The following is a 15,647-nucleotide window of genomic DNA, read 5'->3' as shown; positions in this document are numbered from 1 at the left end:
TTGATCGACCAAGTTAGATCATTGGACTGTGTTAAGAACAAAAAGTTACTTCATTGAGGCATTTTAACAAACAATATTAAAGATTAGAATATAAATGCTTCTATTAGGCACTTCAACAAACAGTCTGGGAAGTTTAATTCTAATCCCATATATTCAATAAAGAAAACAACAAATTAGAAATGAAGAACAAAACCAAAAGATAAAAAGAAATTTGCTTAGCCAAGAACAGAGCATGTGATTCAAGTGAATAATCAAATTAGAGTTAAACCAAGGGTACTTAGACACAAAAAAAATTATATCTGAAAGAATATCATGTTGAGCAAGCTGCACAACTTGATATTGTTCTCACAAACAAACTGGCTAGGTTGCGTAGCCAGGAAGATGAATGATCTAGAGAACAACTTTTTTGCACTTGATCATACATCGTGGCAGCTGTTGTTATCTTTTGTCTTTCAAATTTTGTTTATGAATCATCCTTTAAACTCATGAGTTGATTGGACTTGATGTAAAGGTATTTATGAGGTTGACGAATTAGCACTTATGCGCTCTCTCTCTCTCTCTTCTTGTGCATTGAGCCAACTTGCACTTAGAAGAAATAACACTAAGCAGAGTTGACCGTGGAGGTATCTCGACAACCTCATGAGCTGATTGGACTTGATGGTTTTCATGTAACTGTTTGTTCATAACCTTTATTTTGTAATCGGTGAAAGGTTAAATACATCACAAATTCACAATATTAACGTAAGCAGAAAATAAACATTATATAGATTGTGGAGTTTTACAATTCATGTAAGAATAAAACGGAACCAAAGGGAAAAAAATACCTTAGCAAATGCAGCACGATCACTGGTAGAAGTAGTTTGTGTCTTAACCATGCTGAAGAGAAAATGGAAACAAAAAAAAAATTTAAGAACATGGCAAACTACAAAATATTGATAAGCAATAACTTGCTGAGCAAAAAACAAAATAAATATGATTGCAAAGAGTTAAAGAAGACACTTAACTATAATTCTCTACCAGTTTGATACTTTCCTAGTTAAGTTTTTACCAAAAAAAAAAATGATAGAATCACACGACTTTATCAATTTGAATCAATAGCTCAAATAGACAACCCTTGCAGATTTGCTTATTAGAGGACTTTAGCAGGAATAATGAATTGCAAGGGTTGTTATTTTGATGTTATCCGAAACCAAAAACAATCTATCTAATCAATAAGTAAAAAGAATTTCTGAAGTAACGGTTTCCATTCCAGAAGTTATTTTGATGTTTCAGGCATATCAATTGAAATTGTTGGCATATCTACATAATGTAAAAGCCAATGTAATACAAACATTTTCCCTAATAAGCTTTTGCTAGTAGTTTTGATACAATTGTTACATGATATTATGAACTATAAATTGTGTAGATATGCCAACAGCTTGTTACCACTAAAATCATTAACAAATAGTTGAACCCTACTTTAAAAATCAATAAAGAGAAGAATTCCCAACATGTGAATCTGCGGATGAAAAGCTATGCTTCTTTCATAGTGTACGAAGTTGATATCCAAAAAACTCATTCCCATTAACACCTATCAATACCGGTTGGAAATTGGGTAAGATATACTACCCGTTCAATGAACAAAACCGATCCTTTTGCTTGTAGTTAACTTCAAATTCTAGACCAAACCAACCTATGATGAGATTAGAATATGTATATGAGCAAATTATCTCAAGAGTATATTTTAAATATAATAAAATGTTTCTTGCTTATAAGGTCGCATCAAAAAATTCATACTTTTAGGCTTATTAGGATTGATTTTTGTTCAACATGCCTAGATATAATGTATTTTAGCTTCTCTTTCATCCTTCTAGTTTTGTTTTGAAATGTTCTCATTGCTACAACTGTTTGAGCATTCTCTCATTCAATATTACACTAAGCCTTGCATCTTCTTAAAGGTTATGCCTCACTATGTTCTGGAATACTGTCATAATATTTTAAAGCATAACCCTATACAATAATACAATATATTCAATCACATACCAGCAATGAGAATATAAGGAGAACCCTAACCTCGTAACTTGCTATTCCATCTTTTTCGTCACACTGTTTGCTCCCGCATATGAGCTGCCCTGCCAATTAAGTGCAATGCAATGAGTCATTTGATCTTTTGGAAGCATTACTACGTTCAAATAAAATAACTAATAAAAACCACACTGTAAGTTTGATGAGAAAGAATGGGGTCCAAAAAAGGAACATGAAAATAATAAATTACCTTTACCAGATATAACTTCCTTCTCTATTCTCCACCTTAGCCCAATCTATCAAAAATCCATTATAAAAAATTCCACCTAAATAACGGTGATGGTAGAAAATCAATGCAACATTGACACATTTTATATATAATGAAGTGAGGCATACCTTTCCCTTTTTGTATTTTGACATGTCAGCAATGCAATATCTTCAACAGATTTAAGGATAAACTAAGACCCTTCAACGAACCCTCTCTCTTACAACACAGTATAGTAATGGTTTTCATCAGTAACCCTCTCTCTTACAACACAATCAAAGTGAGGAGTCAGTATTGAGGAGTACGTCACTGGAGTTTGGCCTCCAATTAATAGAAAGTTTATTTTAATTAGGACTCAAAAACCCTTCATCCGACGGCCCAACTTTTGTACCCATGGTGCCAAGATTCGATCAGATGCAGACGCTTTCATAACTCTTCACCGAGTCAGGTTGTTGAGAAGAACAAAAATCAGTTTCTGCGACTCGCGCGAACATGTGTTAAGGTAAAGCCGGTACCGTTCGAGGTTTATATAAGAGAAGAAAAGGTGTTGAAGGGGATTTTCAGAAAAGATGATGAAGAAGAATGGAAATTAGAATGTGAATGTGCATTTACAACCAAATTAAAACCTATAATAGGTAATTCTGCTGCATTGGCTGCAATGTTTAACTCCTACATTGGTTGCAATGTCTGTTGCGAAATTCACCTCCCTCCAAGCGCTGGTGATTCTGTAGGCAGGTATCCGCTCCTGTTGTAGTCTCCACTTTGTTTGCATATGCCACGCACGGTACCTTCCCTGTATTGAAAGCAGTTCCCGCTGCAACAAAATCGGTTTCCACCCATAAAGAATGCCAACTTCTTATTACTGCCTCCTTGGTGCTTTCCAATATAGCCGAGCATGTTGCAATATAATTTGCTGTGTTGTCAATTTTTCTGTTGTATACGAATAAGAATCTTTCACTGGAGTCTCTGAAGGTAGAACCCACCCCAGCTGTGCCTGGGTTGCCTTTTGCCGCTCCGTCAGTGTTTATCTTAATGCAATCTCCAACAGGTAGGCGGTAGCAACCAGTTGCAAGGCTTAATTCTCGGTGCAGGTCCTGGCTTGAGGTCAAGGCCCCGAGTTTTCATGATGTGTTTATCATGCGTGGAATTATAAGTATACCCGTTAGATAGGTGAGCAGTTGTGTTAACATGCGCATATATAAATTTCTGACAGAAAGGTATACTCTGTTTCGGTGTGTCCAAATGGCAACCATGCCACTTCGAATTGCTGCCCACCACAAATTACTTATGAGAGGGAAGCTCTTCCCTTTCGCACATGCTTCTTTGAGGTTTCGAAAGTTTGCTGTGGTTTTGAATTTGCTTGAAATCCAATTCCAAATAACTTTGGCAAGGGGGCATGTCCACAGTAGATGTTCCAAGTCTTCCGTTTTTGACTGACAGATGCAACACTTTGACACTAAGTGAATGCCCTTCCTTCTGCTTCTTCAGTATTGCGGTAGCCATGGCGTAACTTCGGGGCTATTGCGAGAGAGTTGAGGGTGAATAAAGGGTCTCTTGGAGAGTATAATCTTGGTAAGAAAACCCTTTTCCCAAAATTCAAATCTTAGTGCGCTCAGTACTTTGGTCACCAAGCTAGACGACAAACTACATGTTTTTCCGATAGGTAACAAAATCAAGCACAGTTTGGTACTAATGTACCATAGATAGTCACAATAGAAGTAAGTGAATACATTAAACAACGGCAGTAACAATAAATTTACGAAAGTTTTACCAAGGAATATTTAAAGCATTGAAATCCTCATCAGTAAAGTACTTAAGACCAACCATATCAATCTGCAGAAGATGCACAACAGTTAATCAGTAAAAAATAACAACCGCTATAATGGTAAATGGTTTTGTATCGGCAGAAGGACACGTGGGGATAATTGAGAAGGTTGATATGAGGAAAAGAATAGCTTGTAGGAACAGAGGGTTTAAGGGGTTGGATGAAATACCAGAAGAAACTAATTTGGTTTATGGATTTTTTGTTTTTTTTTTAAAAAAAATTTGATAAAGGTATGGAGCTTTTGGTTTGAGAGAAACCGAAAGTATTAAGAGAGGTTTTTTTTTTCGATAACCAAAAGTATTAATAAGAGAGTTGGTTTGGGTTATTACGTCTTGTTATCCTGTTTTGGGTTTTAAGGGAGATAATAATAATTTTGATAAACACGAAGGAGAATTAAACAAACACAGGGAGGTGTTTCTAATTATTAGGGTCTCCTCTTTTTTAGGAACCACTAATATTGTTTGGGTTAGAAAATAGAGCAATATGGTGAGGAGAGAGAATGTGTGCGAGCTTTTATATATATATATAGATTAGATATTGAGAATGGTTTATCCATATACATCACACTCGTTAATAGTTTAGTACTAAAACAATTAACGCATGAGTGGTATATAACCCTGTTTCGCAGACAGCTAATGCGAGCAGCACATGATTTTTTGATAATCTGGACTCTGTTTGAAAAGTTTGGGTCCAAAAAAAGACTTGTCTTGCCTTTTTCATCATCATTAAACAATCCCAAGCTAGAATACATTAAGGAGAGGTTGATTGATTACTTTTCACTCCAGTTCATTTTTTAGTTATATTAAATGATAACAAGAATCTCGAATTTTGTTATTATATTTAGTAATTGGATGTAGTATTGAATTTTATTGATACCAATGTGTTATATTTAAACATAATTAGGCTTTGATTGTCACAATATCTATTAAAAAAGGTGGATGTTGCTTGTCAGGGAAACAATAAGCCACTTATGTAGGTTGAAGCTATTATTGTAATACAAACTCATATGGCATAGCCAACAACCCATCTATGTGAAAATTTTAATTGAACAGTGTATATCATTTACTCTAACCTAGTGATCATTCCTGGGCACTAGATTTGAGCATTTTTCACCATGACCAAATTGTTTGGAATTACAATAGAAAAAGGACCAGAACTAGATGCCTAGACATGCATATGCATATTTCTTTTCAATTTAAGAGTTATGCAACACATTACTATGTAAAGAAGACGTGAAGAAGGTGATGGCTTGCAGTCTATTTTTCCCTTAAATTGCTCCTTTGCAAGTATCATTGAGATTTGAGAATCAAGAAAACTAGAAAAGGAAGGAATGAGAGGTTATGCCATGACTAAGTAACTTAGACTCTGTAGTCCGTAAATATCAGTAATTTTCGTTTGTTTAAGAAATAGTACATGTCACTGGAATTCCAATGTAGAAGCACATTGGAGCTACAATCTATGCACTTTGATCTATTTATACGGGGGACACGATGAGTTTGGGGCTTTGATCTAACTATATGCTGGGACCAGATGGGATGGGGCTACAAACTCTGCGCTTTACTATCTACGGTAAAATAGTATTCCAGAAATTAACAAGATGTATTACTAGATACAACTGATAGGAAGATTTGAGTTGACGCTGGCCAGCTGAACTAAAATTCTGTCCTGTTCTTGATGATTAAAAATGCACCTGAATGGTGGAATAGGATTCTTGTTGGAGTTGTTGCCAAACCATGATGTAGAATATGTTAAAATTGGAGTAGAAGTGTGCCTCACCTTGTGTTACTAAATTCTCTAGTTCTAGAAAGAGCCAGAGCAAGAAGACAGAAGTTACGATTTTAATACCTCTGAAAGTATTGATTTAGATCAGCTTCTTCAGTCAAACGCTTGGCGCTTGGCGTGCATCAGTTTGCGCACCAGTGACTAATCATTCACTTTTGATTGTGTACCTGAAGAAGCCATGAAGGAAAAGAAAGATTTGAACATGGAGAAGGTTAGCGCTTCCACTTCTCCTAGCAAGCTAACAATATTGTGATCCTCTTCTACAAGAGATGAATTATCATGCTTTCTCTCGGCATTTTTAAATCACTCGAGCACTTCTTGATCACTTATGCATCTTCTGCCTAGCAGTCATATACACTCCAACCTCAGTCGCAAGACCATTGTTCCTTTTTCCTCCCAAAAAGAGGGATGAAGATCATGCAAACATGGATTTAAGATATTGCAGACATTCTTTGATTTCCAAAAAAGTATCCCTCATAGTGCTGCACAAATTCAACAGCCTGACAGATCCATCTAAAAAACTTCGTTTACACATTTCCTTGAAAGTGCTTTCTGGGTAAGCGACAACTGAAGTACATCCTTAACAGAGCCATACAAGTTATTGAGGCCACTCAGGTTTTGGCGGGTTGGTGATGAACAAGTAGCTGCAAAAGTTCTTAATTGTCACAACCGCTGCTCAACATTAATTAAGAGGATGAGATCTTAAAGGTAGCTATTTTTCTCCTTGAGAAGTCTTATATCATATTACCTTAGGCATTATATGTTAGTTATACAGAAACACTGAGAGAGGATATGGAATCTCAGCTTCTTCAGCGTGGTTGGCTACATATGTAGTTCGATTTGGATCTAACTCAAAAATGAACAAAAGAGAGACAAAAATTGTGCGCCGAATTAGTGTTAATAAAGACATTGATTTAGGGTATTTGTAAATTGTAACATTGTATTATATACATGTATTACTCCTTTAAATGAAGTTACAATTTGAATTTACATGCTTTGACTGAGACATCATAATTATTGGCTCAAGATGTTGAGGAGGGTGACTCTTGTTTTAATCAAACTTTTGTAAATAGACTCCAGTTGATCCTCTAGACCCTGCATGCTCAACTGAACTTCTGCCAACTTCGTGTGAACATTTTTAACATTGACGACTTCAATGCCTTTGCTCGATTTTTTGCTGACGAGGGTGAGCAATGCAGCATCAACCTTTTCCAATTCGAATAGATCCGCTTCTTCTCCTTGGCATGCTACACGTTTGGTGTGCATCAATTTGGAAACCACAGACCAACCATTTGTGTTTGTTCTCGAGGAAGATACAGACAACAATAGAGATTTGAACATGGAGTGGGTGATGGATTCCACTTCTCTGAACACGCTTAGGATGGCCACGAGATTGTAATCCTTGTCTAGGAGAGCTGATTTTTCATGTTTGTTCTCTGCTTTTTTAAAATCACCTAAGCACTTTTGGATCAGCTTATGCACTTTCTTTCTTGCAATCATGTAAGCTCCAACTTCGTTTTGAAGACCATGTTCTCCCCCTCTGTTTCTTCGGAGGGATGATTGAAGATCTTGCAAACATTCTTTCATTTGAGAGAAAACATCTTTGGTAACGCTGCATATATCCAAAAGTCTTACAGATCCATCTAGTACGTTGTTAACAGATGTATTTGATCTATCAATAGAAAGTGCGTGCCTGGTAAGTGGCAACTGAAGAAGATCCTCAACAGATTCAAATAAGCCATTGAGGACATTCAAATTGTGGCCTGTGGATGATGAGCAAGTCGCTCGAGAAGATCTTAATCTGCACAACTGCTCTTCAATGTCGAGAGTCAGGGGATGAGATCTAGAAGGCAAGCTGATAGAGCGAACATGGTAACAAGTCTTGGTGTTCAAAGGTGAGGAAGTCATTTTTTTTCTTGAGGTAGTTTAAGCACCTAATGTTGAGAAGTCTATGTTTATACCACCTTAGGCATTCAGTATATATAGGGAAACTAGGGGAGACAGATGGAATCTCATTTTCTTCACCATGGTTGTCTACTCGTGCTGTTTCGATTTGGATCTAGCGCTATGCTAGGCGATGTTCCTTCATGTTCCCATCATTATTGAGCTTCCATCGTAATATACTAATATGTTTTTGTAGTCGTCCATACTACAATGATCAATGATCAAAGATCAAAGCGTATAATTTGTTATGGCACGAGTGGTATGTCACTTGTCTCCTAGACAACTAAAGCCAGCATCACATGATTTTGAAATGATCAGATTAATGCTTTAATATTTTAATGATTTAAAAGTTCAGAAAGAGACGTGTAATGCCTTTTTTAACAAAATGAAAGTTATTTTGTCATCAGAAGGCAGGAGTCCATGCAAAGGCTTGTCAGTGTTCCACGTGTTCCAGTTCATATCGATGAGATGGAATCTCAAATTAATGATAATAAACTTGAATTAGCATTATCAGTTTAGTGATTGATGCAGTTCAGGATCTTGACTGTTAATGAGTACATGGATGCGTATGAGCGAACTTCTGAAGTTTGATGGCTTTTATTGATAAGCGCCCGTCTTGTCTGCCTTGTTCATGGCTGTTTCGTAGTTTCATTGCTTTGCTTAGCAGGCGCACGCCTATAGCATGTTTTGGTTACAGGTTGTTTTCTTTCGGTAGTTTGTGAACTTTGTGATTAACACTAAGGGGTATTTTAGTCTTTATATTGATCGTGTTTAGGATCCTGCCGACTTAGGGCTTTGTAAAGGACACTTCTTGATTATTATCTTATTTTTCAATCAACTTTTAGTTAAAGATTGATTACTCACCATCTTTTTTTTGGTTAAAGGAGAGAGATTTAGATTGTTTGAGAGATAACTTTCTTAGTCATACATCAGTGATGTACTGTCTTTGTCTTCGACTACTCCCAGTGATAGTTTTGTTTTAAGCATGACTTGACCTTAAATGCAAGAATGTGAAAATAAAAATGGCGTGGTATGTCTGGGAAACAAGAAAGCAACCATGTGTTTTCCGTAATTATATCAAATCACTTACTAATTTTAAACGTTGTAGATTATTTAAGCCTGGGGTTGGATGCAACCTTATTGCTGGTAGACAACTAATCTAGTTTTTTCTGATCCACGATTTTTAATTGCTTCATAGTCAGTATATCTGAGATCATCGTCGCGGAACTGTATTAGAAACAAACAAAAGTAAGTTTTGCTCCAGCAACTTATCAAGAGCTTATATATATCCGCAAAACTCAAACCAATTGATTAATAGACAAAAAGTGAAAATGGAAGGAAATAAGCAAAGTGACACATTACATTTCCTTTATACATTGATTTTTCATTAGATAGTTAAGAAGAAGCTTAATTGGTTGGTCCCGCCTCCCGCATGAAGAAGCAAGTTTAAATTGCAAACTATGATTTATTATTATTATTATTATAACTATTATTATATCTTTCTTTTTTTCTTTCGGTATTTCTTTTGTTTGTTTGTTTGTTGCTTTGGAGTCTAGAGGGTGATGTTGTATTCCGATCCCACGGTTCTAAAACTGGTGATGTTGTATCATACTTTGCACAGTATGATAAATTGATAACGACGGTGATAGCATCTCAAGAATAAAAAGGATAGCGAAGACACAAGAAATTGTGCATAAATATCGATCTTAACATTGAAATTGATTCAGAGAGTATTTGTATTCTATACATGTATTGCTCATTACTCCTACAAATGGAGTTACATTTTGAATTTGTACACTGACTGACGTTAAGATTATTGGCTCATGATGTTAAGGAGGGAGACTCTTGTTTTGATTATGCTCTTATACATACACTCTAATCCTTTGTCTAAGCCCTGCATGCTCGACATTATCATGTCCAATTGCTTCTGCACATCTTGGACGACATTCATGACTTCAATGCCTTTGCTTGTCTTCTTGCTGACGATGTTAAACAGCGCAACATCTAGCTCCTCCAATCCAAATATATCAGTTTCCTGTCCTTGACATGCGACTCGTTTGGTGTGCATCAATTTGGAAACGAATGACCAACCTTTCGCTTTTGTGTGTTTCTTTGATAACAATACAGAGGACAAGAGAGATTTGATCATTGAGAGGGTGATCGCTTCTACTTCTTTAAGAACGATAAGGAGGGCCACGAGATTGTCATCCTTCTCTAGTAGAGATGAATTAAAATTTTTGTCCTCGGCTTTCTTCAAGTCACTTAAACACTTTTGAATCACCTTATTCACTTTCTTCCTAGTAGTCATGTATCCGCCAACTTCATTGGCAAGGCCAAGTTCTCCTTTTCTACGCACGGATGATTGAAGATCTTGGACACACTCTTTTATTTGCAAGAAAACATCCCTAGTAGTGCTGCATATATCCAATACATGGAGAGTTCCATCCAACACCTCGTTTATGGACTTGTTTGAACTTTCACTGGAAAGTGCTTTTTGGGTAAGAGACAATTGAAGTAGATTCTCAACTGAATTGTACGTGCCATTGAGGCATTCTGGTGATGATGAACAAGTGGCTCCTGAAGATCTTAATTGGCATAACTGCTCCTCGACATCAGCAGTGAGAGGATGAGATATTGAAGGCAAGCTGATAGATCGAACATGGTAAGGAGTTTTCAGGTTTAAAGGGGAGGCAGCCATTTTTCGCGAAGAGTTAAAGATTGTTTTACAATACCATCTCACCTTTGGCAATGAATATATACAGAAACAATGGGAAACATTTGGAATCTCTGCTGTTTCGATCTGGATCTAGCGATATGTTAGGCGACTGTTTTTCATTGTCTACTTTAAATTTAATCTTTAGACTATATAAGTCTGAAGCCATGTGCATCAATAATCGAAGCATACAATATGTTAATGCACGAGTGGTATGATATCTTGTTTGTAGACAACTTTTTATGGCCAGCTAGCATGACAAAATATGTGACGATATGGATTGTACTTGTGCATGGAGATTTGAATCCAAAATATCTGTACTACCTTTTTATATGATTATTGATCAATTTAAAGCTCAAATTTAACAAGTTAGGTTCATTCATGGATTCGTCATGGTTGTTGCATTGCAGTTCATCTCTTGAAGATGGATCTGTCAGAGGAAAATGAATGTAGAATGTTACAGATTAGAATTTACAGTGTGATTACTGCAACGAGCTAGTAAGCTAGCTGACATATATGTTTGCTTGATCAACCTTTTTGCGGTGTTTCTAGCCATTGCATTTGATGTTTTTGATCATGGCTAATCTGTCGAGGAGACAGGACATGCACATACCATACATAAATAGTACTGTGCTGTTTTAGTTAGTTATACCAGATATTGTTCATGGAAGTCATTACTATATATATGATTTCTGTAAGAAGTATACCTGGGAAAACAATGTTAGAGCATTCCCAATGCAGGTGAAAAAGAAGGGAATGTGAAAATTTTCACCTCTTTTTTGTTCAAATCCGAGTGCCCAACGCAAAGGTGAAAACGAGGGTGACTATTTTTCCAAGTCATTACCAGGGTGAAACCTTCAACCGAGATAGTGGCTATAAACTTCGGACGGGATGTTGAATTCCATCTCGTGTTTTTTTTAAAAATGGGTTTTTTTCCGGACGGAATGTCTCGCATGATTTTTCGACATTTTTCAGGTTTTTTTTAAAATTTTAAACAAAATGTTTCATTCCGTCCGGAGCGTTTTTTCGATTTTTACGTCCAAACAGAATCTAACATCCCGTTCGAGATTAATATTCACATTTGCATTGGGCAGCTTCACCTTGCTTTTCACCAAAACAGTGATAAGAGGGGGAAATATTGTCTACGTGGAGGTAATAAGAGGGGAAAAATATTGACTTGTATTGGGAATGCTCTTATAAGTTAGATATAATGGAGATAACAAGAGTTATACAAAAAAGAAAAGGCTGCCAAGATTCTAATTGCTTTCTCATTTGTGTCATTAAGATCTGCCACATTATATTCACTAGCAAATGGGAACATGCGATGCATATGATAGGCAAAACTTTTTTTATCAAGGTTGGAATGCATAAATATGAATTTTGTTTTTGGTTTTTATCTTTTGATAAAAAATGAATTGTACTATTAATTTCCTAAAAGATCCCACAATTCATTTTCAACTTTGTTTTAGTTGTTCTACACTTTTACTTCCAAAAATATTCACTGTACAAAGCTTTTCTATATGCTAAATCTGGTAAACAACTTCCTAAGATCAAGTAACATGTTTGGAAAAGAAAAAAAAAATAAAGATAAATAAAGAAATATATGATACACGGCAATAACAACAAATTACAGATAAATAATTTCCAATTTTAATGTCTTGCAGGCATTTTCTCTATCATGAGCAGTTGTGAGCAGATAACACGATTTTGTGAACTCTAAAACAAAGGTAAAGTCCAAAACTATTATGCTACTTTTATGAGCATGTATGTCCCACCAAATGACTCCTCCAAGAAGCATTTTCCTCAACAACTTTGTAGCAATAGTTTTGGCCTTGACATGAGCTCTATCAAGGTCTTATATAGATATCTGGCATACCCTCGCTTGCTACAACTTATAAACATTTTCTTCATAGCCTCCTTATCACTCCTAAGTTGCAAACAATTAAGCTACTATGGATATGAACAACGATTATTGTTGTGTAGATCTGTTAACATGTTAACAAGGGTTGTAATTTTCTGATCCATCCCCACCTCCCATGTCATCGATGCTTCATCCATTCGGTTAGCTTTATTGAATAACTTAGAGGATGTATATCCATTAATTAGTCCATGCTTGCAAAACACATAAGCAATTGCAACTAAGATGCTATGCCTAATTTAATTGTTTTGTCGACTTCATTTCCACCGAAGCTCTTCAATTCAATATAATCCTCCAAGGCACAAAGATGTAGTGCCTGACATGTATAGTAGGGCTTTTATACTACAAACATATCAGAGATGCCAAAATAAATTCACTTGTTATAGAAAATTTGCCAAAATGCTAATTGATTACCCATAACACAAAAAAACAATCAAAATTCAACGTACGGTGATTCCTACAATGAGTGCTCCATTGATTTATTAACAAGGCATGATCCACTTTAGAGATCATGGACTTAGGGAGTTACTAAAATGCTCTAGTAGAGACATCCTACTCTACTTGGGAGTAGTGCACAAAAACAATACAATCAAAAAGACCACGTGAACTTTTGTGGAATCTTGATAAGGAAAAGAAAAATGTGTGATAGTGCTGAAGTACTAATCAAAATCTAATTTATACCACCTGCCAAATACCACTTAAGGAAAATGTGTTTCCTGTAGACTCATTGACACAAGCACTTAGACTCATCGACACAAGCACTTAACGTAATGTGATAAGAATATGGTTAAAACATGCATGCATTTTCTTACATAAGCCTTTAAGCCTGGCAGAGCACATGAGCAATACCCATATCTGATTTTTTTTAATTTTTTTAATTTTTTTTTCCAGTCCTCCTAAAGATATAATGAATGAAGGACAGCCAAATAAATCTATCTCTAAACCAATTTGCTTAGCTTATACATAATTCAAAGAATTGTGGACATAAGTAAATAATAATACAAAGGAAAACAATTATAAAAAAATATATATCATTAAGATGTTTTCTAAATCTCTTTGTATCGGTGTATTAAAATTAATATAACCTAAGACCAGCGTGATAGTATGTAGCCTAATTTCCTATGAAGAAAGAGTTTGTATACACTTCTATTACAAAAACCATTTGAAATGGTTGTACAACCATAGTCAATTTATGCGTATGTAAACCAACATAGCAAAACAAAACGGATGATAACCACTATAAAATGAAGACCAGAAGCAACAATAGTACGACCTTCCAATAGTGTTAAAAAAAACCAAAAGTATTAGCATCCACAAAAAAGTAAGAACTTGCTACCTAAGTCTATGCAATTGTGAAGCACATCTAGAACTCATTTGTTTGTGTTTCTAGTTTGTCACTGTAAGTTGATAAGCCGCAAGCGTGTTTGATCTGTAATACACAAAAACCACATCTCTAAGGGATTCAGATATTTGAAAACAGTAACTTGAAAACATCACTTATAGATTGGAAAAAGAAAAAGAGATGAGAAAAAAAAAATGACTTACAACGCATCTAAAAAAAAGTTAAAGCTACAGTTTTGAGGTTATTTCATTACGTTCATTAGCAGATCAAACCACAGATTTAGCGTTAATTAATTAGCCATTTGATAGTACTAAAGTTATCTACATATAATAAAGACAAAAGATATCAATGAGGTAACACTTTGAAACAACTAATTAACGCACACACCAACACCAAACACAGGTTGCTAATATTATATTTTTGGCCATCACATTCTCACATTCCGTTGGTTTAACTGTTAGTTGACTTCGTCAAACATTGGTTTCATCTCTATTATGACCAAAATGCCCCTGAGCTTTTAATTGCGAAAATGCCGTTAAGTTGCACCTTAAACTCATTTAATTTCTTAAACTTTGTTTCGACAGGTGGCGGCATATGACGACCCAGACTTCAAAATGTAACGACCAGGGTTGCCAAAAATGCCTATGTGGCTTGATTTGGGTTGTTCATATATTATTTTAATCCAATGGTTTTCTTTCTCTCATCAATTAATATCTTGCTCATGTACAACAACCACCAAGTCCACCCAACCTTTGCCGTTGAGGTCGCCGTCGACGTCACCACCGCTACCGTTTGTACTCATCTCGATCATCACTTTTATTTTAAATTTCATCACTCAAACTACCTTATCAAGAAAGAAGAAAAATTATATCTCACTTCTCCCACCAACAAGAATCAAAGGAAAAAACTTCATCATCTCTTCTTTAAAATCTGGCATTGGGGTTCTCAGAAATCTTTCATCACACATTATTGAATTGTGCTGCTATTTCAAAAATCAGTTTGGGGTATTTTGATTAATTACGATTTTACACACACTAGATGAAGACATTTCAAAGCAAAGTCTATGGACGATTCAGATCACGCCTCAAGTCACTATTTTTGTTCTAATTTGTCTTTAATTGTAGCCATTGGATCACTTCCTATGGGTTGTGCATATGTCGCTCATGTCTCCTACTTGAGGGTGGGATTTGGATTTAGTGGCAATTTCACAATTAAATGCTTATGGGTATTTTGGACATAACATATTTGAATCTAGTATTTGATGAAGTCAACTAATAGTTGACCGACGGAATGTGAGAATGTGGGGTATTGCTAATTTAATAATTTTGTGGGTATCGCAAAAGTGATCTTCGAAAGTGCGGCAATTGGTAATGTATTTTTTTTTTTAATACTGTTTAGATTAGAAAAGCCAATAACAGCTAGAGTGCGAAAGGGTCGGGTTTTAGTGGTTTTGGTTTTAGTTTAGGTTTTACTATTTACAGTTTTATTGGTTTTGGTTCTCAACGATTTTAGTATGAGCTAGAATTATAGAACTCAATCCAAAACCATCAAAATCCATGATTATTTATCGGTTTCAGTTCTAATTTGAATATTTATTATTTATTATGATTATTAAACAATTTCAGTCATTTAAACACTAAAACTTGTTTTTGTTTTTATTTTTATTTTTTTATTTTCCTACATGGTAATATTTTATGTATAATTAGTGATGTATCAACAATCATATTTACATCAATCTATGAACATATATCAATCATACATGTTAAAACATTTATCATTTATGTGATAATTTCAAGTTTTGATATAGAAATTAAAATAATCAAATATCTAACCTCAAAATTTTGATTTTTTTTA

General features: G+C 35.3%; 2 protein-coding genes across 2 annotated transcripts; both read right to left on the bottom strand.

The window, feature by feature from the left end:
* Positions 1–6,789: 6,789 nt before the first annotated feature.
* LOC147520329 (uncharacterized) lies at positions 6,790–8,186 on the bottom strand. The gene has a single exon (XM_086594946.1). The coding sequence runs from the start codon at positions 7,782–7,784 to the stop codon at positions 6,891–6,893; it is 894 nt and encodes a 297-aa protein (XP_086451072.1). The 5' UTR covers positions 7,785–8,186; the 3' UTR covers positions 6,790–6,890.
* Positions 8,187–9,507: 1,321 nt separating this feature from the next.
* Positions 9,508–10,638, bottom strand: LOC147520328 (uncharacterized). Its single transcript, XM_086591870.1, has one exon. The coding sequence runs from the start codon at positions 10,516–10,518 to the stop codon at positions 9,634–9,636; it is 885 nt and encodes a 294-aa protein (XP_086447996.1). The 5' UTR covers positions 10,519–10,638; the 3' UTR covers positions 9,508–9,633.
* Between the last annotated feature and the right edge of the window lie 5,009 nt (positions 10,639–15,647).

Source organism: Coptis chinensis, chromosome 2 (assembly GCF_015680905.1).
Source record: "Coptis chinensis isolate HL-2020 chromosome 2, ASM1568090v1, whole genome shotgun sequence".
NCBI lineage: Eukaryota > Viridiplantae > Streptophyta > Magnoliopsida > Ranunculales > Ranunculaceae > Coptis > Coptis chinensis.
Note: the sequence above shows the minus strand (reverse complement) of the source record. Positions and strands in the feature narration are given on the sequence as shown.

What these genes read in the sequence shown, in the direction of transcription:
- LOC147520329 (XM_086594946.1), bottom strand. Translation starts at nt 7,784, where the DNA reads ATGACTTCCTCACCTTTGAACACCAAGACTTGTTACCATGTTCGCTCT.
- LOC147520328 (XM_086591870.1), bottom strand. Translation starts at nt 10,518, where the DNA reads ATGGCTGCCTCCCCTTTAAACCTGAAAACTCCTTACCATGTTCGATCT.